This window comes from Balaenoptera musculus, chromosome 3, assembly GCF_009873245.2.
Source record: "Balaenoptera musculus isolate JJ_BM4_2016_0621 chromosome 3, mBalMus1.pri.v3, whole genome shotgun sequence".
Lineage (NCBI taxonomy): Eukaryota > Metazoa > Chordata > Mammalia > Artiodactyla > Balaenopteridae > Balaenoptera > Balaenoptera musculus.
In genome coordinates this window covers 35,441,390-35,464,184 of record NC_045787.1, presented here as the reverse complement: position 1 = coordinate 35,464,184, position 22,795 = coordinate 35,441,390, and the positions used below count along the sequence as shown (strand labels likewise).

At 36.8% G+C, this 22,795-nt stretch overlaps 1 protein-coding gene across 1 annotated transcript; it reads left to right on the top strand.

Moving 5' to 3' along the window:
- The first annotated feature begins 15,800 nt into the window (after nt 1–15,800).
- Nucleotides 15,801–16,848, top strand: LOC118892686 (mortality factor 4-like protein 1). The gene has a single exon (XM_036847470.1). It carries the CDS (start codon nt 15,841–15,843, stop codon nt 16,810–16,812), a length of 972 nt encoding a protein of 323 aa, XP_036703365.1. The 5' UTR covers nt 15,801–15,840; the 3' UTR covers nt 16,813–16,848.
- The last annotated feature ends 5,947 nt before the right edge of the window (nt 16,849–22,795 follow it).

The following is a 22,795-nucleotide window of genomic DNA, read 5'->3' as shown; positions in this document are numbered from 1 at the left end:
CTAAAAATTAGTCAAAGTCACTTGAGTTTAAATTGTTCCCCCACATCATCAGCCCCAACCAGAAGCGCATCCAGTAGTGCTTCCAATAGCTTCTCTCCTCTGTTTTGCTTTTGTTATATGCCTGTCCTCAAAACATCTTCTCAATCTCCGCTTCAAAAACATTTTGAAAAGCTACTTTATGCAATTATTTAGAAGTCAGGAAGTGCAAAAGTTAAGGTCTTCACAACAACCAAAACTCTCACACTGCATAGATTGTATAGATCAAGCTTGAAATTTTAATCACCTAACCTGTGATGGAAAATATATGAATCCAGCATATGGGGAGTTGTTTTTATGACATTCTATGACATCTAATGCTTCTATTAAAACTTGATCACGATGAAGTAACAAAATCAATTAAAATCAAAATTCTAGGATTTGCAGTGTTAATAATATTACATTTACTGCTTTTTTCCCCAACACACACACACAAAACATAAATTTTTTGTCACTCTGATATTCTCCTAAGTATTTGCTTAAAGGTGGGTATTTTGAGTCTGACACCTAAAAGAACCTTTTCTCCTTCTAGATGACCTCTAAAACAAATTTTTAAAGATTCAGATTTTTATGTTACCATAGTATCTTGGCATCTACTTTCAATCTCTATTTTTTTTAATATATGTTTTTTGAGCATAAAACGTTTTTAAATTTCTGACAGTTGCACTTACTATTACAGGATGCAAAGACTGAAGGCAAAGTATGTGGTTTTCCTATTATAAAAATAAAACCATATTTAAAACATCTTCCACCTCAAGTTTATCTTTTATATAAATTTTTATTTCAATTTAAAAATTTCTAAAAAATAGCTAATGGCTTACAAGAGAAAATGCTACCTTATTTTTTAAATGATTAATGTTTGAGATAATAAAAATGATAAATTTGAATATATACCTTTTTACCTATCAAATTGACAAAGATTTCCAAATTGTATATAAGCCTGGGTCCATGAAATGGTAGTAAATTTGATATTCTCAGACACTGCTCCCGATAATATAATTGCTTCAATTTTTCTGGCGAGTAGTTAGGCAATCTTTATCAAGAGCTTCAAGATTATTTATATAAATCAATCCAGTAATATGCACCAAAATCAAAGATTGAGTTTTTTTCTTTTTAGAATAGAGAAATATTAAAAGTCACCTAGCATTTTTAGTAGGGAAGTACATAAATTGTAGTACAACCACATATTTTAATATTATGCAACCATTAAGAATATTTCTGAAGAATATTTAATAGAAAAATTACAGTATGAAAACTTACCTAAGTGGAAACTGTAAGACACAATGCTGAATATAAATTATGACCCAAATGTCTTTTTATGTTATTTGTAAAACTGGCCACAGTAAGTGCCTTTCCAATGGACTACTCTTCAGTAATATCATCTCATCTGACTCCCAGCCTGGCCACAAGACTTCCTTTAGCCAATTAGGCATTGGCTAATGTGAAACAAGCAGAGGCTTAATAAGTGCTCACATGTGGGACTTTGCCCTCATGCTACTTTCTGGAACACTGAGACCGCCATGTAAAGAAGCCTGGGATAGTGGGAGGAAAGTGGGAGGCCACATGAAACAGAGACAAGCCATCCCAGCTAAGGCCCCCTAAACCAACCAGCCAGCCAACTGCCAGACATATGAATGAGGCCATCAGCCATCAGCCATCACACGCCATCACACGCCAAACTTCCAGCTGACCACTTCAGCCCAGAACAGAAATATAACCAGCCATCCCACAGAATTATGAATTAAATAAATGGGGATTTTTTAAGCCATTAAATTTTGGATTTGTTTTTTCACAAAGCAAAAACTAACAGACACAGTAAGATGACTATAGACTTTGATAGTTTCCTTTAAAGCCTTCCAAGTTTTCTAAATGCAGTAAAATCAGTATGAGCTTCTTTTATGATCAGAAGATCATCCTGTTTTATAATAAGAAAAATAGATATAAATCAGAAAAACAGTAAAACCAGCTGAAGAAAAATTAGGAAAAATGAGTTGTATTCTTTATGTGCAACCTTCAGTTATCAGCTTTCCCTGTAAAAAACAGTTGGACAGTATTATCTCTGGGAATGCTTTTTTATGAAACTTTTGTTCATATCTTTTCTTTTTGGTTGCATTCCAGTGACTCTGATTTCATCATAGCTCATTTCTGTAGTTTTGGTGTCCTTTCCTAATGCCTACCACTTTTTAATAATTGGAAAGCACCCAGTCAGTAACACATAAGTTGGAAGTCACCCTTTGAAAGTTTCATTATGGGAGTGAGGTCAGCACAATGGCAGTGTGAAACACTCCCGTTATCTCTCCTCTTCAATCCACACCTAGTTAAACATGCAGAACTCAAAGGTTCCTCTGCCCAGCATACCAGGATACCAGAGTGATTCACACATCTGTACATCTGAAGGCAGGTGAATTGGAACACATAGAGGAGACAGCAGCCATGATTCTGGTCTCCTGGCTTCAGCAGCACCCACAGCCACAGGAAACAGGGCAGCAGAAGCTGAGGCACACACAACCCTCCCCTAACTTCTCCCTCCTCACTTCTACAACAGCAACACTGGCAGCAGCAAAGCACCAGCAACTCTGAAGACACTGGGAACACCTCTGGCAGAGGCGGTGGAGGGTGGAAAGTGCCAATTCTCAAATATAGCCAAAGGCAGCTCAGACAAGAGAAATCAGAAAATTATGCTGTAGTGCTACCTACTGATAAAACAAATTCCTCTAATTACCAACCTGCTGAATTATGAGAAGCAAAGTAAACAAAGCTTTACCTAAGTAAGAAAGGTTTTCACTACTTCAAATGCCCTAGCAGAGAAACAACCCATCAAGCACCATGAAAAGCTATGGTAATATGGTATCACAAAGAGAAAGTGACAGTTCTCTAGAAATCAAACTTAAAGTCACAGAAAATTGTGATATAGCTGATAGAGAATTCAAAATAACTGTCACGAAGAAACTCAATGAGCTACAAGAAAACTCAAAAAGGCAGTTCAATGAGCTCAGGAATAAAATTAATGGACAAAACTAATACTTTACCAAAGAGACTGAAACTCTAAAAAAGAATCAAAATGGAATTCTGGAGCTTAAGAACTCAATAAATGAAGGATGCATTAGAAAGCACTGGAAATAGAGCAGACCATATATATGGAAGAGAAAATTACCAAGCTCAAAGATAGAAATCTAGAAAATATTCAAGTAGGAGAGAGAACTATGATGTTTTCAAAATAAAGAAACTCTATGAAAACTATATGACTCCATTAGATAAGGCAACATAAGGATAACAAGTATCCCAGAGGAGAAGAGAGGTAGAAGGAAACAGAGAGCTTATTTAAAGAAATAATAGCTGAGAACTTCTCTAACCTAGGGAAGAACTGGATATTCAAGTCCACAAAGCTAATAGAACACCTAATAATCCCAAAGCAAAAAAACCTCTCCAAGACACATTATTTTAAAACTGTCAAAACTCAGTGATAAAGAATTTTAAAGGCAGCTAGGGAAAAAAGACAGTAACCTACAAAGGTAGCCCCACTAGGCTATCAGCAGATTTCTCAGCATCAACTTGATAGGCCAGGAGAAAGTGAATGACATACTCATAATACTGAAAGGTTAAAAGCTGTCAGCCAAGAATGCTCTACCCAGCAAAGTTATCCATTAGACATAAAGGAGAAATAAAGGCTTTCTCAGAAAACCAAAGCTGAAGGAGATTACCACCACTAGACCTGCCTTACAAGAAATGTTCGAAGGAGCACTTCTACCTGAAATGAAAAAACAAAAGTACACAAAACTTTGACTAGGGCGATAAGTACACAGAATCAGAAAATTCCAACTCCGTATCAGACTAGATTGTCAAACAATTATAACTTAAATGGTGGGGTAGCATTATGAATAACTATAGCTACTTTAATTCGGTAACAAACTCACAACATAAAAACAGACAATGTGACAAAAAAACATAGAGGGGGGAAGGGGAAAAGAAGAGAACCTGTAAAGGCAAATGAAGAAAAGATGTTATCAGCAGAAAAAGGACTATTTTATCTATGAGACATTTCATACAAAGCCCATGATAATAACAAAAATCTAAAGCAGCAACACAAAAGAGGAAACTGAGAAAAAAAATCATAGAAAACCACATAACTAAAATGGTAGACAGAAACACAAGGAAAAAGAAATGATATAGCAATCAGAAAACAAAATATAAAACGGCAGCACTAAGTACTCAAACATCAATAGTCACCCTAAATGTAAGTGTATTGATTTCACCAATCAAAAGACAGAGTGGCTGGATGGATTAAAAACAAGACCCAACTATACGCTGTCACCAGGAGATTCATCTCAGCTCTAAAGAAAACACAGGCTCAAAGTGAAGGGATGGAAGATGATACTCCAGGCAAATGGCAGCCAAAAGAAATTGGGCGTAGCCATACTTATTAGACAAAACAGATTTCAAACCCCAAAAAGGTAACAAGAGACAAAGATGGGCATTATTTAATGATAAGGGGAACAATCCATTAATAAGACAACGTAACATTTATTAATATATATGCACCTAACATGGGAACACCAAAATATATAAAGGACTTGTTAACAGACCTAAAGTGAGAAATCATCAGCAAGACAATAATAGCAGGGGATTTTAACACCCCACTTATATCAATGGATAGATCAGACAAAGTCAACAACAACAAAAATGAGCCTTAAATGAAACATTAGATCAGATAGTCTCAATAGATATCTAAAGAACATTCCATCCAAAAGCAGTAGAATACATATTCTTCAAGTGTACATGGAACATTCTCAAGGATAGACCATATTTTGGGACACAAAACAAGTCTCAAATTTAAGACCAAAATCATATCAAGTATCTTTTCTAACCACAAGGGTATAAAACTAGAAACCAACTACAAGAAAGCTGGAAAAATTACAAACATGTGAAGACTAAATAACATGCTACTGAACAACTATTGGGTAAAAAGCAATCAAAGGAGAAATCCAAAAATACCTGAAAACAAAAGAAAATGAAAATATGACATACTAAAACCTACAGAATGCAGCAAAAGCAGTACCAAGAGTGAAGTTTATAGCTACACAGGCCAACTCAAGAAACAAGAAAAACCTCAGTCTAACCTTACAACTAAAGGAACAAGAAAAAGAAGGATAAAGCCCAAAGTCAGAAGGAAGGAAGGAAATAGTAAAAATCAGAGCAGAAATAAATGAAAGAGCCTAAAAAGACAATAGAAAAGATAAGTGAAACTAAGAACTGGTTCTTTGAAAATTTTAACAAAATTGACAAACCTTTACCTAGACTAAGAAAAAGAGAGAGAAGACTCAAATAAAACAATCAAAAATGAAAGAGGAGAAGTAACAGATATAACAGAAATGCAAAGGATTATAAGAGACTATTAACAGCTATACACCAACAAATTGGACAATCTAGAAGAAATGGATAAATTCTTAGAATCATACAACCTTCCAAGACTGAATCATAAACAGAAAATCTGAATAGACTGATCACTAGTAAGGAGACTGAAACATCAATAGAAACCTGTCAAAAAAACAACAGTCCAGGATCAGACAGCTTCACTGGTAAGTTCTACCAAATATTCAAAGAAGATTTGATACCTATTCTCAAATTCTTCCTAAAAAATGAAGATGAGGGAACTCTTCTGAACTCATTTTATAATGCCATAATATACCCTAGCACCAAAACCAGGCAAGGACAAAACAACAACAACAAAAAAAGGAATTACAGGCCAGTATCTCTGATGAACATAAATGCAAAAATCCTCAACAAAATATCAGCAAACTGAATTCAACAATACTTTAAAAGGATTATACACCATGATCAAGCGAGATTCATTCCAAGGATGCAAAGATGGTTCAACACCCCTAAATCAATGTGATATACCACATTAACAAAGGATAAAAATTATATGATCATCTCAATAAATGCGGACAAAGCAGTTGACAATATTCAACATCCATTTATGATAAAAACTCTCAAAAAAATGGGTATAGAAGGGACATACTTGAACATAAAAAAGACCACATATGAAAAAACCCTCAGCTAACATCATACTCAATGGTGAAAAACTGAAAGCTATCCCTCTAAGATGAGGAACAAAATAAGGATGCCCACTCTCACCACTCTTATTAAACATTGCATTGAAGTCCTAGCCAGAGAAATTAGGTAAGAAAAAGAAAAAGCATTCAAATTGAAAACAAAGAAAAACTGTCCGTTCTTGCAGATGACATGATTTTAAATAGAAAGAACTCTAAAGACTCCACCAAAAAAACTATTGGAACTAATATATACAGTAAAGTTGCAGGGCACAAAATAAATATGCAAAAATCTGTTGTGTTTCTATACACTAACAATGGCCTATCAGAAAGAGAAACTAAGAAAAACGATCCCATTTACAACTGCAACAAAAAGAATACCTGGAAATAAATCTAACAAAGGAGGTGAAAAACATGTACACTAAAAACTGTAAGACACTGCTGAAAGAAATTAAAGACACAAAGAAACGGAAAGATATTCTGTGTTCACAGATTGGAAGAATTAATATTTTTAAAATATCCACATTACCTAAAGCAATCTACAGATTCAATGCAATCTTGTACCAAAATCCCAACAATATTTTTCACAGAAATAGAACAAAAATGCTAAAATTTATATGGAACCACAAAAGATGCCAAATAGCCAAAACAATCCTGAGAAAAACAAAGCTGGAGGTATCACAGTCTCTGATTTTGAATTATAGTACAGAGCTATAGTAACGAAAATAGCGTGGTATTGGCAGAAAACATACACGTAGCAGTAGAACAGAATTGAGAGTCCAGAAATAAACCTACACATATATGGAAAACTAATTTACAACAAAAAAGCCAAGAACAATATAATGAGAATGAAAAGTCCCTTCAGTAAAAGGCATTGGGAAAACTGGATAGCCACATGCAAAATAAACAAATGGAACGATGTCAAACTAAAACTCTTCTGCACATCAAATGAAACTCAAAACAAAAAGACAACCTACTGGATGGGAGAAGATATTTGCAAATCATATCCAATAAGGGGTTAATATCCAAAATATATAAAGAATTCATACAACAACAACAAAAAAGAAACCTGATTAAAAATGGTCAGAGGAACTGAATAGATAATTTTCCAAAGACTTACAGATGGCTAACAGGTACATGGAAAGGTGCTCAACATCACTAATCATCGTGGAAATACAAATCAAAACCATGATGAGCTATCACCTCACACCTGTTAGAATTGCTCTTATCAAAAAAGATAAGAAATAACACTTGTGGAAGAGGATGTAGAGAAAAGGGAACACTTGTACACGCTTGGTGAGAATGTAAATTAGTGGAGCCACTATGGAAAACAATGTGAAGATGCCTCAAAAAATTAAGAATGGAACTTTCAAATGATCCAGCTATTCCACTTCTGGGTATCCAAAGAATACAACACTAATTCAAAAAGCATCTCCATATTGATTACAGCATTATTTACAATAGCCAAGATATGGAAATAACCTCAGTGGCCATTGATGGATGAATGGATAAAGATGTCGTATACACATATACACACAAACACTGGACTATTACTCAACCATAAGATGAAATATTGCCATTTGCTACAACATGGATGGATTTTAAGGGTACTATGCTAAGTGAAACAAGTCAGACAGAGAAAAACAAATACTGTATGATTTCACTCACATGTGGAATATAAAAGAAGTAAATGAAGAAACAAGAGCAAAAACACAGATACAGAAAACATCAATGGTTATCAGAGGGGAAGGAGGGAGGGAAGGGGGAAGGCAAAATGGGTAAAAGAGGTCAACTGTATGGTAACAAATGGAAACTAGACTTTTAGTAGTATATACAGAAGTCGAATTATGATGTTGTACACATGAAACTTGTATAAAGTTATAAACCAATGTTACCCCAATAAATAAAATCTCATTATAATAGCCAGTAAAAGACTAACTTATTATCTTCTTTTTAAACAAACTAACATTTCTATCATTTTATACTAGCATTTAATTACAGAATATTTAAGAAAACACCATCAGGAAATCAACTATTACATCATTTTTATCATTCATCCTATACTCAGTGTAGATTTTATAGGAGTTGAATTTAACTTATGATTACGGCCAAATAGTCACTAATCTGAACTACGTTCTGTGTGATATGTATGTTAAAAGATACACCATCTTTTTGTAAAGGTAAGTGGCTAGAAAAATTTTTACTTAAAAGAACTTTAGCCAGCAAAGGAAACCATAAACAAGACGAAAAGACAACCCTCAGAATCGGAGAAAATATTTGCAAATGAAACAATTAACAAAGGATTAATCTCCAAAATATACAAGCAGCTCGTGCAGCTCAATATCACACACACAAAAAAACAACCCAATCCGAAAGTGGGCAGAAGACCTAAATAGACATATCTCCAAAGAAGATATACAGATTGCCAACAAACACATGAAAAGATGCTCAACATCACTAATCATTAGAGAAATGCAAATCAAAACTACCATGAGGTATCACCTCACACCAGTCAGAATGGCCATCATCAAAAAATCTACAAACAATAAATGCTGGATGGGTGTGGAAAAAAGGGAACCCTTCTGCACTGTTGGTGGGAATGTAAATTGATACAGCCACTATGGAGAACAGTATGGAGGTTCCTTAAAAAACTAAAAATAGAACTACCATATGACCCAGAAATCCCACTCCTGGGCATATACCCTGAGAAAACCATAATTCAAAAAGAGTCATGTACCACAGTGTTCACTGCAGCACTATTTACAATTGCCAGGACATGGAAGCAACCTAAATGTCCATCAACAGATAAATGGATAAAGAAGATGTGGCACATATATACAATGGAATATTACTCAGCCATAAAAAGAAATGAAATTGAGTTATTTGTAATGAGGTGGATGGACCTAGAGTCTGTCATACAGAGTGAAGTAAGTCAGAAAGAGAAAAACAAATACCGTATGCTAACGCACATATATGGAATCTGAAAAAACGGTACTGATGAACCTAGAGGCAAGGCAGGAATAAAGATGCAGATGTCGAGAATGCACTTGAGGACATGGAGGCAGGGGGGTGGGAAGGGGAAGCTGGGACGAAATGAGAGAGTAGCACTGATATAGATACACTACCAAATGTAAAATCGATGGCTAGCGGGAAGCTGCTGTATAGCACAAGTTCAGCTCGATGCTTTGTGACGACCTAGAGGGGTGGGACAGAGAGGATGGGAGGGAGGCTCAAGAGGGAGGGGATATGGGGATATATGTATACTTATAGCTGATTCACTTTGTTGTACAACAGAAACTAACACAACATTCTAAAGCAATTATACTCCAATAAGGATATTAAAAAAATACTTTTTCAAGAACTAAATATTTATATGGTAGAAACAATTCAATAACTAACCAATAAATTCAGTATTTACTTGGTAGATGTAATTCAATAAAATATCAAAAGATGGTGGGTAAATGACCATGCAATAATACTAGGAGTTTAATGTACATTCTAAGTGCGGGAGGAGAAGAATGAGAGAAAAATACATGAAAAAAGAACCAATTAAGATGAGTGTGATTCATTTTATACATCAATTTAAGTGAGCCACATGCGCCCAGATTCAACCTTGTTTCTGGGGGTTTCTGGATGAAATTAGCATTTGGAACAGTGGTCTTGGTAGACTGCCCTCCCCAGTGTGGTTGGGAGCCATCCAATCCACTGAGGGCCGGAATAGAATGAAATCTAGAGGAAGGAGTAATTTGATCCTTTCCCTGCTTCATGGATTGAGCTAGGATATCTCACCTCATTTCACTTGCCCTTGGATTGGGATTTACATCATTGACTCCCCTGGTTCTCAGGCCTTCAGACTCAGACTGAAGTATACCACCAGCTTTCCAGTTTCCAGAGGGCTGATCATAATACTTCTCAGCCTCCATAACTGCATGAGCCAATTCCTCATTCTAAATCTCCTTTTATACATATATCTCCATCCTATTGGTTCTTTTCCCTGGAGAACCCTCACTAATACAATGAGATCACATGTAATTCTCTGTGATATCTTCTTGTGAACTACCCCCCAAATATGCACACTGCTCACCTCAACAATGCACCCCACACTCCTACCGTCAAATATGAAACTTTAGTAAAAGTCTCCTGAAACCAACCAGGACTTGGTATGAGAGGATTTTAATGAAGGTGGATAAATGGCTGCCTTTTGCACCAAGGTAAAGCGGCAGACTCAGAGGCAGAAGCCAGATGGACAGGGAACACTTGCATTCAACTCCTCTGCCTGCCAATCCATCTCTGGGGTGCCCAGTGAACTAAGCACAGGTGCTAGCACAGGTAACCTAAAACCCAGCCGAGTCCCCAACCTGGCCCCTTCTTTGCCTCAGAGAATCAGCTCACTAAGGCTGTCCCTCCCCTGCCTCATTTCTCCAAACAAGGGAAAGGAAAAAACAACAAAACTGAGAAAAATCTCTAGGAAGGATGGGACCAGAGACAAAGTGTGAAAATAGATGAAGTTTTCTTTTGGCACTTCCTCTTCCTCACTCAGGGACATGCCCTCCCCACCACACTCCCATGGTCTCCATCCCTGCCACTATGGCAGAGTGATTTGTTCCACTCTCGCCTCACTTCTCCCTGGACAACTGTCAGATATCTTGACCCTTTAGTGCTTGGTGCCTACAAAAACGATTTACCTATGTTAGACTTTGCACTTTTCTGAAAATTGTTTTTCCCCTGCTGTTCCTCAATTCCCTTATTCTTGTTCCCTCTTCCCTTAGGTCTGCTCCTGCTGTTTCTAAATGACAGAAAGCCTCCAGATAGGTGTTGGCTTGCTGCATGCTGAATCCAATGGAGCAGGACCCATGTCCTTACACTAACAATGAACCAAAAATTAAATGCTCCCTTCTCATTCTTGAGAATGATCAAGGCCCTCTCTCAGTTTGAATATTCTTAGAATCTCCAGATCCAGACCTCGAATGTTGGGAACTGCAACATTTAGTCACTGGAGATCCAGCACCAGACTAACTTAGCAGTGGGGAGGGGCAATGGCGTAAGGTTCATCTTTGTGGCAGTCACTTTTCTAAGCAGTTCCCATGCATTAATATCAATACAACAGCCCTACAAAGTAGTGCTACTTTGAAGATGGACAAAGAAAATTAGAGAAATTTTTTAAGACTCCCACAAAGATTAAGTGGCAGTAGTGGGATGTGAAACCCAACTATTTCCCCAATAGCCAATACTAATCCAATTTCCTCACTTTACAGTTTAAAAATTGTTACCCTAAACGTATTTTTTAAAAGTGTTCAAATAAACAGCTATTTAAAATGTGCTGAATGTGTTTTCAAATACTGGAAGTTACAACATATCTGCATTGTCAAAACAAGGCTTACAAGAGTATAAGAGCAAAGACTAAAACCCAGTTCTTTTCAGGTCTACGTCGCTTTATAAATTAAAAATATGCTAATTGTTTTCATTTTTTGCCATTAATGTGTACTTATTTTCTGGCTTATGGAAAGTGTTCAAGACAGTTTTGATGGGTGACTGAATGAATTATGCTTCAATAATTTGATTTCATGTCATTAAGTACCTGTAGGAACTTTGAATTGGCAAACTTGAATCTACTGGAATCTCTTCTTTAAGGATGCTCCGCCTGCAAAATTTGTTAATCATACAACATGGACTTCTGCTCAGAACTTTAAAAGTCCTTCAGAACATGACATCAGAAAGTGCTAGCACAAATATTGCAATCATGTGACTATCTGGAATGGTGATAAATGAACTTCTTTAGGTCTCTGATAGACTCAGGGCATACGGTTCTGCCCAATGGGCAAAATTGTTATTGGGTATGTTTTTTCTTAACAGCATGGGTATGCTACACTTAACAGCTCCTTTAAAATGTTTAAGAGATGGCATTAGTTCTGCTCCCCCAGACCACAGGGAAGGATGCCACCTTCTTTATGCAGAGCAAACTTTCACGTATTTACTCTCCAGTCTCACCATAAGCCGTGCTGGATTGTTCCTTCGTCACCCACAAGAACATGTTACTCACGTGCAGTCCTTCCCTGCTCAAGTTTGCATTGCCTTGTAAAGTCCAATCTTCTCTAATTGCATCATGCCATGCACTATAAGTCACATTTGCATCCCATTTAAAAGTTAAACCACAACAGACACTGAAGAACAAAAGGAACCACAAGCCCAGGTTTTTTGACAAAACTCCCACACATTGATAATTGAAAGCACATAAAACTACACAGACAAGGTCCGAAATTCCTGCCACGACTTATGCTGACGTCTCACAGCCTAACCCACTTTCAATGCTGCCACCAAGTACCCTGGAAAGGTATGAAGGGCAAGAAAACACTAACAAAACTTTCTGGGGAGCAATAGAAATGAAAATAAATAACATGGATTGCCTAACAAATTGTACTTCTGGAGTCTGCATTTAACCATCATTGAGATATGTCTGGTTGGTTGATGTCATAAAAATCTCATTGTTAGAATTCAATATTTAGGTCAGTTCTGAAACAACAGTTAGTTACTAACAGGTTAAGGTACACATTTGGGTAAACAAGGCTCATTTAAGAAGTCCAAATTATTTTCAGAACTAAGAAAAAATGATTTTGCCCCCCAGTTTATATAAAAATTCCCATGACCAGTGTGGGGTTTTCTGTATGTGTTTAATTATCCACCAAAATTCCATAGTTCTAAGCTAAACCAAATTCCTTTACAATATGGGTTCCTAAACTTAATTACCATTTTAGGTGCAAATCTAACAGAAACTGAAAGGCCTTTACTATGATGTAAAGTAGCTGATTCTGATTTGCTGATGAAAACGATTTTGTCTCTTCCACACACATAGGTATATTACACAGCCAATGGACTCTCTACTTCAGAATGACAGAAATAGCCCCTTAATGACTAGAAAAAACTAATATAATCTCCCTTTAAAAATCAATAAGAATAGAGGGAACTTACCTTAAGATAACAAAGGCCATATATGACAAACCCACAGCCAACATCATTCTCAATGATTAAAAACTGAAACGCTTTCCTCTAAGATCAGGAACAAGACAAGGTTGTCCATGCTCACCACTACTATCCAACATAGTTTTGGAAGTTTTAGCCACAGCAATCAGAGAAGAAAAAGAAATAAAAGCAATCCAAATCAGAAAAGAAGAAGCAAAGCTGTCACTGTTTGCAGATGACATGATACTATACATAGAGAAACCTAAAGATGCTACGAAAAAACTACTAGAGCTAATCAATGAATTTGGTAAAGTAGCAGGATACAAAATTAATGCACAGAAATCTCTTGCATTCCTATACACTAATGATGAAAAATCTGAAAATCAAGGAAACACTCCCATTTACCACTGCAACAAAAACAATAAAATACCTAGGAATAAACCTACCTAAGGAGACAAAAGACCTATATGCAGAAAACTATAAGACACTGATGAAAGAAATTAAAGATGATACAAAGAGATGGAGAGGTATATATGATGTTCTTGGATTGGAAGAATCAACATTGTGAAAATGACTCTACTACCCAAAGCAATCAACAGATTCAATGCAATCCCTATCAAACTACCAATGGCATTTTTCGCAGAACTAGAACAAAAAATTTCACAATTTGTATGCCAACACAAAAGACCCCGAATAGCCAAAGCAATCTTGAGAAAGAAAAATGGAGCTGGAGGAATCAGGTTCCCAGACTTCAGACTATACTACAAAGCTACAGTAATCAAGACAGTATGGCACTGGCACAAAAACAGAAATATAGATAATGGAACAGGATAGAAAGCCCAGAGGTAAACCCATGCACATATGGACACCTTATTTTTGATAAAAAAGGCAAGAATATACAATGGAGAAAAGACAGTCTCTTCAGTAAGTGGTGCTGGGAAAACTGGACAGCTACATGTAAAAGAATGAAATTAGAACACTTCTTAACACCATAAACAAGAATAAACTCAAAATGGATTAAAGAGCTAAATGTAAGGCCAGACACTATAAAACTCTCAGAGGAAAACATAGGTAGAACACTCCATGACATAAATCACAGCAAGATCCTTTTTGACCCACCTCCTAGAGAAATGGAAATAAGAACAAAAATAAACAAATGGGACCTAATGAAACTTAAAAGCTTTTGCACAGCAAAGGAAACCATAAACAATATGAAAAGACAACCCTCAGAATGGGAGAAGATATTTGCAAATGAAGCAACTGACAAAGGATTAACCTCCAAAATTTATAAGCAGCTCATGCAACTCAATATCAAAAAAACAAACAACCGAATCAAAAAATAGGCAGAAGACCTAAATAGACATTTCTCCAAAGAAGATACACAGACTGCCAACAAACACATGAAAGAATGCTCAAAATCACTAATCATTAGAGAAATGCAAATCAAAACTACAATGAGGTATCACCTCACACCAGTCAGAAAGGTCATCATCAAAAAATCTACAAACAGTAAATGCTGGAGAGGGTGTGGAGAAAAGGGAACCTTCTTGCACTGTTGGTGAGAATGTAAATGGATACAGCCACTATGGAGACCAGTATGAAGGTTCCTTAAAAAACTAAAAATAGAACTACCATATGACCCAGCAATCCCACTACTGGGCATATACCCTGAGAAAACCATAATTCAAAAAGAGTCATGTACCACAATGTTCATCGTAGCTCTACTTACAATAGCCAGGACATGGAAGCAACCTAAGTGTCCGTTGACAGATGAATGGATAAAGAAGATGTGGCACATGTATACAATGGAATATTACTCAGCCATAAAAAGAGAGGAAATTGAGTTATTTGTAGTGAGGTGGATGGACCTAGAGTCTGTCATACAGAGTGAAGTAAGTCAGAAAGAGAAAAACAAATACCAAATGCTAACACATATATATGGAATGTAAAAAACAAACAAACAAAAAAAGTTGTTCTGAAGAACCTAGGGGCAAGACAGGAGTAAAGACACGGACATAAAGAATGGAGTTGAGGACACGGGGAGGGAGAAGGGTAAGCTGCGATGAAGTGAGAGAGTGTTATGGACATATATACACTACCAAATGTAAAATAGATAGCTAGTGGGAAGCAGCCACATAGCACAAGGAGATCAGCTCGGTGCTTTGTGACCACCTAGAGGGGTGGGATATGGAGGGTGGGAGGGAGAAGCAAGAGCAAGGAGATATGGGGATATATGTATATGTATAGCTGATTCACTTTGTTATAAAGCAGAAACTAACACACCATTGTAAAGCAATTATACTCCAATAAAGATGTTAAAAAAAAAAATCAATAAGAAGGCAGACCTCATCATTGTAGATCATCCTCCTCCAGGGAACAACATGAATATTATTAACACAGGCCAACTTCTGTTTCTGAATTGTCAGAAACAGCTCAAATGGATAAGGGTTTGATACAAGAGGTTGAACAAGTATCTGGCTTGAAATAGTCTGGCATCAAAAGTAGGATTTTATCATGCAGCTCAATATCAAAAAACAAACAACCCAATCCAAAAATGGGCAGAAGATCTAAATAGACATTTCTCCAAAGAAGATATACAGATGGCCAACAAACATATGAAAGGCTGCTCAACATCGCTAATCATTAGAGAAATGCAAATAAAAACTACAAGGAGGTGTATCACCTCACACCAGTCAGAATGGCCATCATCAAAAAAATCTTCAAACAGAGAGTAGGGGGCGGTAGTTGGGGGTGGTGGGAGAAGGAGGAGGCAGCGGCGGTGGCGAATCACTTATAAATGGCGCCGAAGCAGGACCCGAAGCCTAAATTCCAGGAGGGTGAGAGAGTGCTGTGCTTCCATGGGCCTCTTCTTTATGAAGCAAAGTGTGTAAAGGTTGTCATAAAGGATAAACAAGTGAAATACTTTATACATTACAGTGGTTGGAATAAAAATTGGGATGAATGGGTTCCAGAAAGCAGAGTACTCAAATACGTGGACACCAATTTGCAGCAACAACGAGAACTTCAAAAAGCCAATCAGGAGCAGTATGCAGAGGGGAAGATGAGAGGGGCTGTCCCTGGAAAGAAGACTTCTGGTCTGCAACAGAAAAATGTTGAAGTGAAAACAAAAAAGAACAAACAGAAAACACCTGGAAATGGAGATGGTGGCAGTACCAGTGAGACACCTCAGCCTCCTCGCAAGAAAAGGGCCCGCATAGATCCTACTGTTGAAAATGAGGAAACATTCATGAACAGAGTTGAAGGTAAAGTAAAGATTCCTGAAGAACTAAAACCATGGCTTGCTGATGACTGGGACTTAATTACCCGGCAAAAACACCTCTTTTATCTTCCTGCCAAGAAGAATGTGGATTCCATTCTAGAGGATTATGCAAATTACAAGAAATCTCGAGGAAACACAGATAATAAGGAGTATGCTATTAGTGAAGTTGTGGCAGGGATCAAGGAATACTTCAATGTAATGTTGGGCACTCAGCTTCTCTACAAATTTGAGAGACCACAGTATGCTGAAATCCTCGCAGATCACCCTGATGCGCCCATGTCCCAGGTATATGGAGCGCCACATCTACTGAGATTATTTGTACGTATTGGAGCAATGTTGGCCTATACACCTCTGGATGAGAAGAGCCTTGCTTTATTACCGAATTATCTTCATGATTTCCTAAAATACCTGGCAAAGAACTCTGCAACTTTGTTTAGTGCCAGCGATTATGAAGTGGCTCCTCCTGAGTACCATCGGAAAGCTGTGTGAGGCGCTTATACTCACTCTTGTTTGGATCTCTGTAAACACATTGTTTCCTAGTCCTTCTCTTGTACAAATGATGTACTTTGGAAATGCTAGTGTATAACAGAAGTGATGTTTGTTTTCTGTTTGATTTTAAACAGAAAATAAAAGGGGTTACAGCTCCTTTTTTCTTTCTTTTTTTTTTTTTTCTTCATTTCAAAGTTGCTACCAGTGTATTCAATGATGGACAACAGAGAGACGTACTGTAGAGTGTTTTATTGCTTAGTTGACAAAGCTGCTTTTGAATGCTGGTGGTTCTATTCCTTTGACACTATGCACTTTTATAATATGTGTTAATGCTATATGACAAAATGCTCTGATTCCTAGTGCCAAAGGTTCAATTCAGTGTGTATAACTGAACACACTCGTCCCTTTGTGCTCCCCCCTTTTTTTTATGGTGCTTACAGTAAAGAGCCCATCCTTTGCAAGTCATCCATGTTGTTCCTTAGGCATTTTATCTTTGCTCAGATTGTCAAAGAATGGTGGCTTGTTTCATGGTTTTTGTATTTGTGTCTAATGCACGTTTTAACATGATAGACGCAATGCATTGTGTAGCTACAGTTTTCTGGAAAAGTCAATCTTTTAGAAATTGTTTTTCAGATCTTCAATAAATTTTTTCTTTAAATTTCAAAAAAAAAAATCTACAAACAATAAATGCTGGAGAGCGTGTGGAGAAAAGGGAACCTTCTTGCACTGTTGGTGGGAATGTAAGTTGATAAAGCCACTATGGAGAACAGTATGGAGGTTCCTTAAAAAACTAAAAATAGAACTACCATATGACCCAGCAATCCCACTACTGGGCATATACCCTGAGAAAACCATAATTCAAAAAGAGTCATGTACCACAATGTTCATCGTAGCTCTACTTACAATAGCCAGGACATGGAAGCAACCTAAGTGTCTGTCGACAGATGAATGGATAAAGAAGATGTGGCACATATATACAATGGAATATTACTCAGCCATAAAAAGAAACAAAATTGAGTTATTTGTAGTGAGGTGGATGGACCTAGAGTCTGTCATACAGAGTGAAGTAAGTCAGAAAGAGGAAAACAAATACCGTATGCTAGCACATATATATGGAATCTAAAAAAAAAAAAAAAAGGTTCTGAAGAACCTATGGGCAGGATAGGAATAAAGACGCAGACATAGAGAATGGACTTGAGAACACGGGGAGGGGAAGGGTAAGCTGGGACGAAGTGGGAGAGTAGCATGGACACATATACACTACCAAACGTAAAATAGCTAGCTAATGGGAAGCAGTCGCAAGCACAGGGAGATCAGCTCAATGCTTTGTGATCACCTAGAGGGGTAGGATAGGGAAGGTGGGAGGGAGACGCAAGAGGGAGGGGATATGGGGATATATGTATAGCTGATTCACTTTGTTATCCAGCAGAAACTAACACACCATTGTAAAGCAATTATACTCCAACAAAGATGTTAAAAAAAAAAAAAGTAGGATTTTAATTAGATTATCAGAGAGCCTTTTGTTAAATTTTGGAATGCTGATAAATTTTTTAAAGCCCTCTAATCTGGGAGATATTTACCTTAAATCATTAAACTTGTTCTTGATTAAGAATCTGAAAATGAGCCTGTTAAGCCTTCAGCAAAATAGTATGCCCAATAAAACACTGCAAATAACACTGCCAAGCCACCAGGAAACTCAAACAGCTACTACTCCTAGAATCTGCACAACTGGTGGAAATTAAACTAATGCTTGAAAAGAGACCAAAGCATCTTGAATGAATTCTGACCTTGGGCAAGTTTTTGAGTCCTGCTTCAGAAAAATATCAAAAGAAAGATTTATATTTGAATAAATCTTTGAAAAGTACCCATAGGACAAACCTTTCTTATGCTTCAAAGTGACAGAAGTGATAAAGACAAAGGATAATGTTGATTTAACTCCTCAGCATAGATTCTAGGTATTGGAGAAACTGATTACAAAGAAAAAAATCAGGGCCAACTATAACATGTGCAAGATTGATAACCATCAACTATACTTGGTTGGTGATCATAAGACATTCTGCTTATAATCTTTCCTCTGTAAGCTCCGGCCTTAACTAGCTGGGAACTCAACTGGGTGAATCACTGAAGGTGACATGGATGTCTCCATTGTTCCAAAAGCAAAAGATGGCAAAACTGAACATTGTTAAATGGTACTGACTATCTAAGATTTTCTTTATTACATACACAATGCTTCTCTTTCTGGTGTCTTGATAAAAATTATTACTGTTGGCCTAACAGTCACTATCACAAGTAAAAGGCAAGTGTTACTAATTATCTTATTACATAGTAAGGGAAACCAGGTATAAAAAGAACCTGACTTTTCCAAGTTTTCCTAGTAAGTTTAGTGGTAAAATTTAATGAAAGCCACATTCTGTCAATACGTAAACTAATCTCTATCTGGAACTAGGGGATCCTGTTTTAACTCAGCCTATCAATAGACTATTTATTAAATTGTTGCTACAATTATCTGCTGCCAAAAAAATAGTTCACAAACATTCATAGGTATGGCATGGCTTGGGCACACATTTATTCTATAAATTATTGAGCACCTTACAATGTGCCAGGCAGTGTGCTTGTGAACACTGGGGATACAATGGATGACCCAGAAAGAACCAGTACTTGTGCTCTTGAACTTTCATTTTAGTGTGGGAGATGGACAAATAAAGCAATCAATAAACAATTCCAAACTGTTCTAAATATATCAGAAGGAACTGAATCTCTACTGGGGCAGTAACAACTCCCTAGGTGGCATCAGGGATTGTCAAATGACTTCAGGGATTATTGGCATTGAGTATTAAAGCCAAGGATGTTACAAATCTTGCAATATGGCAGTACAGGGGTCAAAGTCCCACAAAACAAAGATCTATCATATCCAAAGTGCCAACAGTATTCCACTGAGAAATAATATGCCTGGTTGAAATAGCTAACAAAGCACCACAGGTGAATATTCCTACTATGGGGAGGTTATTGAACTGGGTTATATAAAAGGAATAGGAAGAAAAAATACTTTCTGCCCCCAGTGAACTTGATCTACCAGCTAAATTATACACACATGCAATAACTAAAGAGGATAGGTCAACAAATGCAGAGCTATGCCACATTAATAAAGCATGTGCTGTTACAGAAGTTAATAGCTTGCGGAGATTTTGTCAAAAGGAAAAACTTAAGCCAAAATTAAAAGAGGGCATGAATTAGCATATATGAGGAGAGAGGGCTTTCATAAGCAAAGGAAGAAATCATGTGAAAACAAGAAGACATCAAGTCCAGCCCTTAGGTCGTTAACCTAATGAGTGTGATAGGAGTGTGATAACTATCTGTAAATATAAACTAAATCCAACACAACACACAAGTACTAGGTTTCTTGGATTTACATTCTCTTTATTTTGTATCTAAAATTTCCTGTATATTAGGGTGATCTCTATTTCCAAAGCACCTGATATTATTGGTTCTTCTTACTATTCCACTTTTCCTCACTTTTAAATCCTCTTCAGTTACTTTTGATTCTGTTTAAGGCCGTAAGACCAGTTAATAGACTTCATTAACTTTCATATAAATGGTCCGCAGGCAGGTTCATACACATATCCTCTAAAACAGATTTCATTTGCCAATGATCATAGGAGGCAAGTTCTTCCACAGTCATTAAAATTCGTGGGCAGTCTAAGAAACAAAAGATCAAGTTTTTTTTTTTTTCTTTTCCAAGGGCTGACAGTAAAATTTTAAAAAATCATTGATTCTGGAAGAGCATTATTCAAACAGGGAAAAGAGCAATTTTGTGAAATGTTACAAACCCTTGATAAAATTCTCAAAGTTTTACATTGAGTCTTTCCTGTGGTTACCCAGTGAAACCCTCTACTGGAGAGGATATGCCACATTTCAGTTCATACAATAGGATATGGAGTACTGGCCAAAAGAATGGGGTTTGGAAGTCCCCCATTATGTGGTCAATCAATGGTTTATGGAAGGAGAATTCAAAGGTATTTAAATTACATGTAACTCAGACGCTTTAAACCACTAGGATTGCTTAGCAAGCCACACACACACACACAAAAATATGTTTGTTACAAACCAGTTTAGAAGTTGATCTGAAAATAACGATACCACACTAAGATTCTTACGTAAACATTTATTTAAGTTTTATAAGGAAGTAAGCCGAAACGTTTGTGCTTATACATTTAAGAATGGTCAGGTTCTCTAGGATTTGCAGGGATTTTGTTATATCTTTTACTTATTTCTTGAAGATTTTTTTTTTGAGGGAAAGTTTAAATCTAGAGAAACAGAAAAGTGAATGAAGTTTAAAGAACGTATTAAATATTTTCTGGGAGGAAGCTGTGAAAAATTAGAAAACCCAGAGAAATGGAGGCAAGATGGGCTTTTAAAATATAGCCATTCAGTCACTGGCTCACTGCCAACTCAAAACCTGGAAAGACATCTTGAAACCTTTAAATACCATAATTTTCAGCTGTAAGGAATTCTCTCCATGTTATCAATGTACTGAAAAAAAGTATTCTTTTATAGATTTCCAGATCCAAGGTTAAAATGCATTTTAGGAGATGTTTATTTGCAAGTATTTTGCTGCTTTCCTATACAGTCCATTTCAAGTAAGATGAGGTCAAATGGAGTTCAGATGAGACTGTACCAGTAAATTGTGTGAACAGAGCAAACCCAAAACTTCTGCCTCATGGTAACAAGACATTGTTACACAAAAGCTATTTTTCATAAATAGCTTATTAATTTTATTTCACTTGTAACTGTTATATATCTCAATTATCCACTAAATTACAAAACAATTGAATTTCAAAATGCTTTTGATTTAAGGTTTTTAACTCATTATCATTTCCATAGCCAAGTGGACATTTTAGTCCTATATAAGAGAAAAGATGTCATAAATATTGAAAACCTTCTTGAATATATATATATTCTGCAAGGACAATTTATTCAGTTTAAAGTGATGCCAACATAGGGTCTTGTTTGGCTAGGGATTCATAAAATCTAAACTCCCTTTTTTAAAAAGCCTGAATAACCCTTCATTGTGGCTTAATTGATAAATTAGTAATAATTGCAACTATAGTTAGCACTTGTACCATAGGTAGCAGCTAATAACAGATTCCAGGATAAGGATCTCGGGCCAAAATGGCTGAAAGATGAACAGGAATCAGGGCAAATAATGGGCATGATGGAGGGCTGGATCTATGTAAGGATTCAAATAATGGATCTGGACATCCGAAATCTGGAAAGCAGTACATAAGGAAGGTGCATCGGTACCAAGCAGACAAGTATGAGTCTTTGAAACTCAGGATGACCAGGCGCAAAGACTCATCAAACCAAAGAGGATGCCAGGAGGCCTCAACAACAAGAACAAAATTAGCAGCATAGGTTCCAAAGAACTGTCTAGCAACCTGAAAACACTCCTCACCCACCCTATGCTACAAGCTGGCAAATCTTGTTGGTTCTACAGAACATATTCAGAATCTGGCCACTATTGACCACATTCACCACGATCCAAGCCTCTATCATTTATTGCCTGGATTTTTAACCTTATCCCCTACAGTGTAATCTCAACACAGAAGCTAGAATGCAGCTCAGCTCAAGTCACTCCTCTGCTCAAAACTCTGCACTGGTACCCAATCTCACTCAAAATAAAATCCAAAGTCGTTGTGGTAGCTGATAAGACCCTATGTGATTTGTTCCCCTTCTCCATTGGCTCTCTGAATTACCTGCTTCTCCACTGTTCTCTGATCACTTCATTATAGGCTGTTTCTAACATGCTCCCACAGTAGGCTTCTCTCTAGCTATTCCTTCTGCTTACAATATTCTTGCCACAGATGACTCTTACTAACTCACCTCTTGAGTCTTTGCTCAAAACTTACCTTCTCAACAGGGCCTATTTAATACTGAAAATGTCTCCCCTTCCCCCACATAGGCTCCGAATCCTCTCTAGCTTTTC

Bases quoted from the DNA above. Each gene is read 5' to 3' on its own strand.
- LOC118892686 (XM_036847470.1), top strand. From the start codon at position 15,841: ATGGCGCCGAAGCAGGACCCGAAGCCTAAATTCCAGGAGGGTGAGAGA.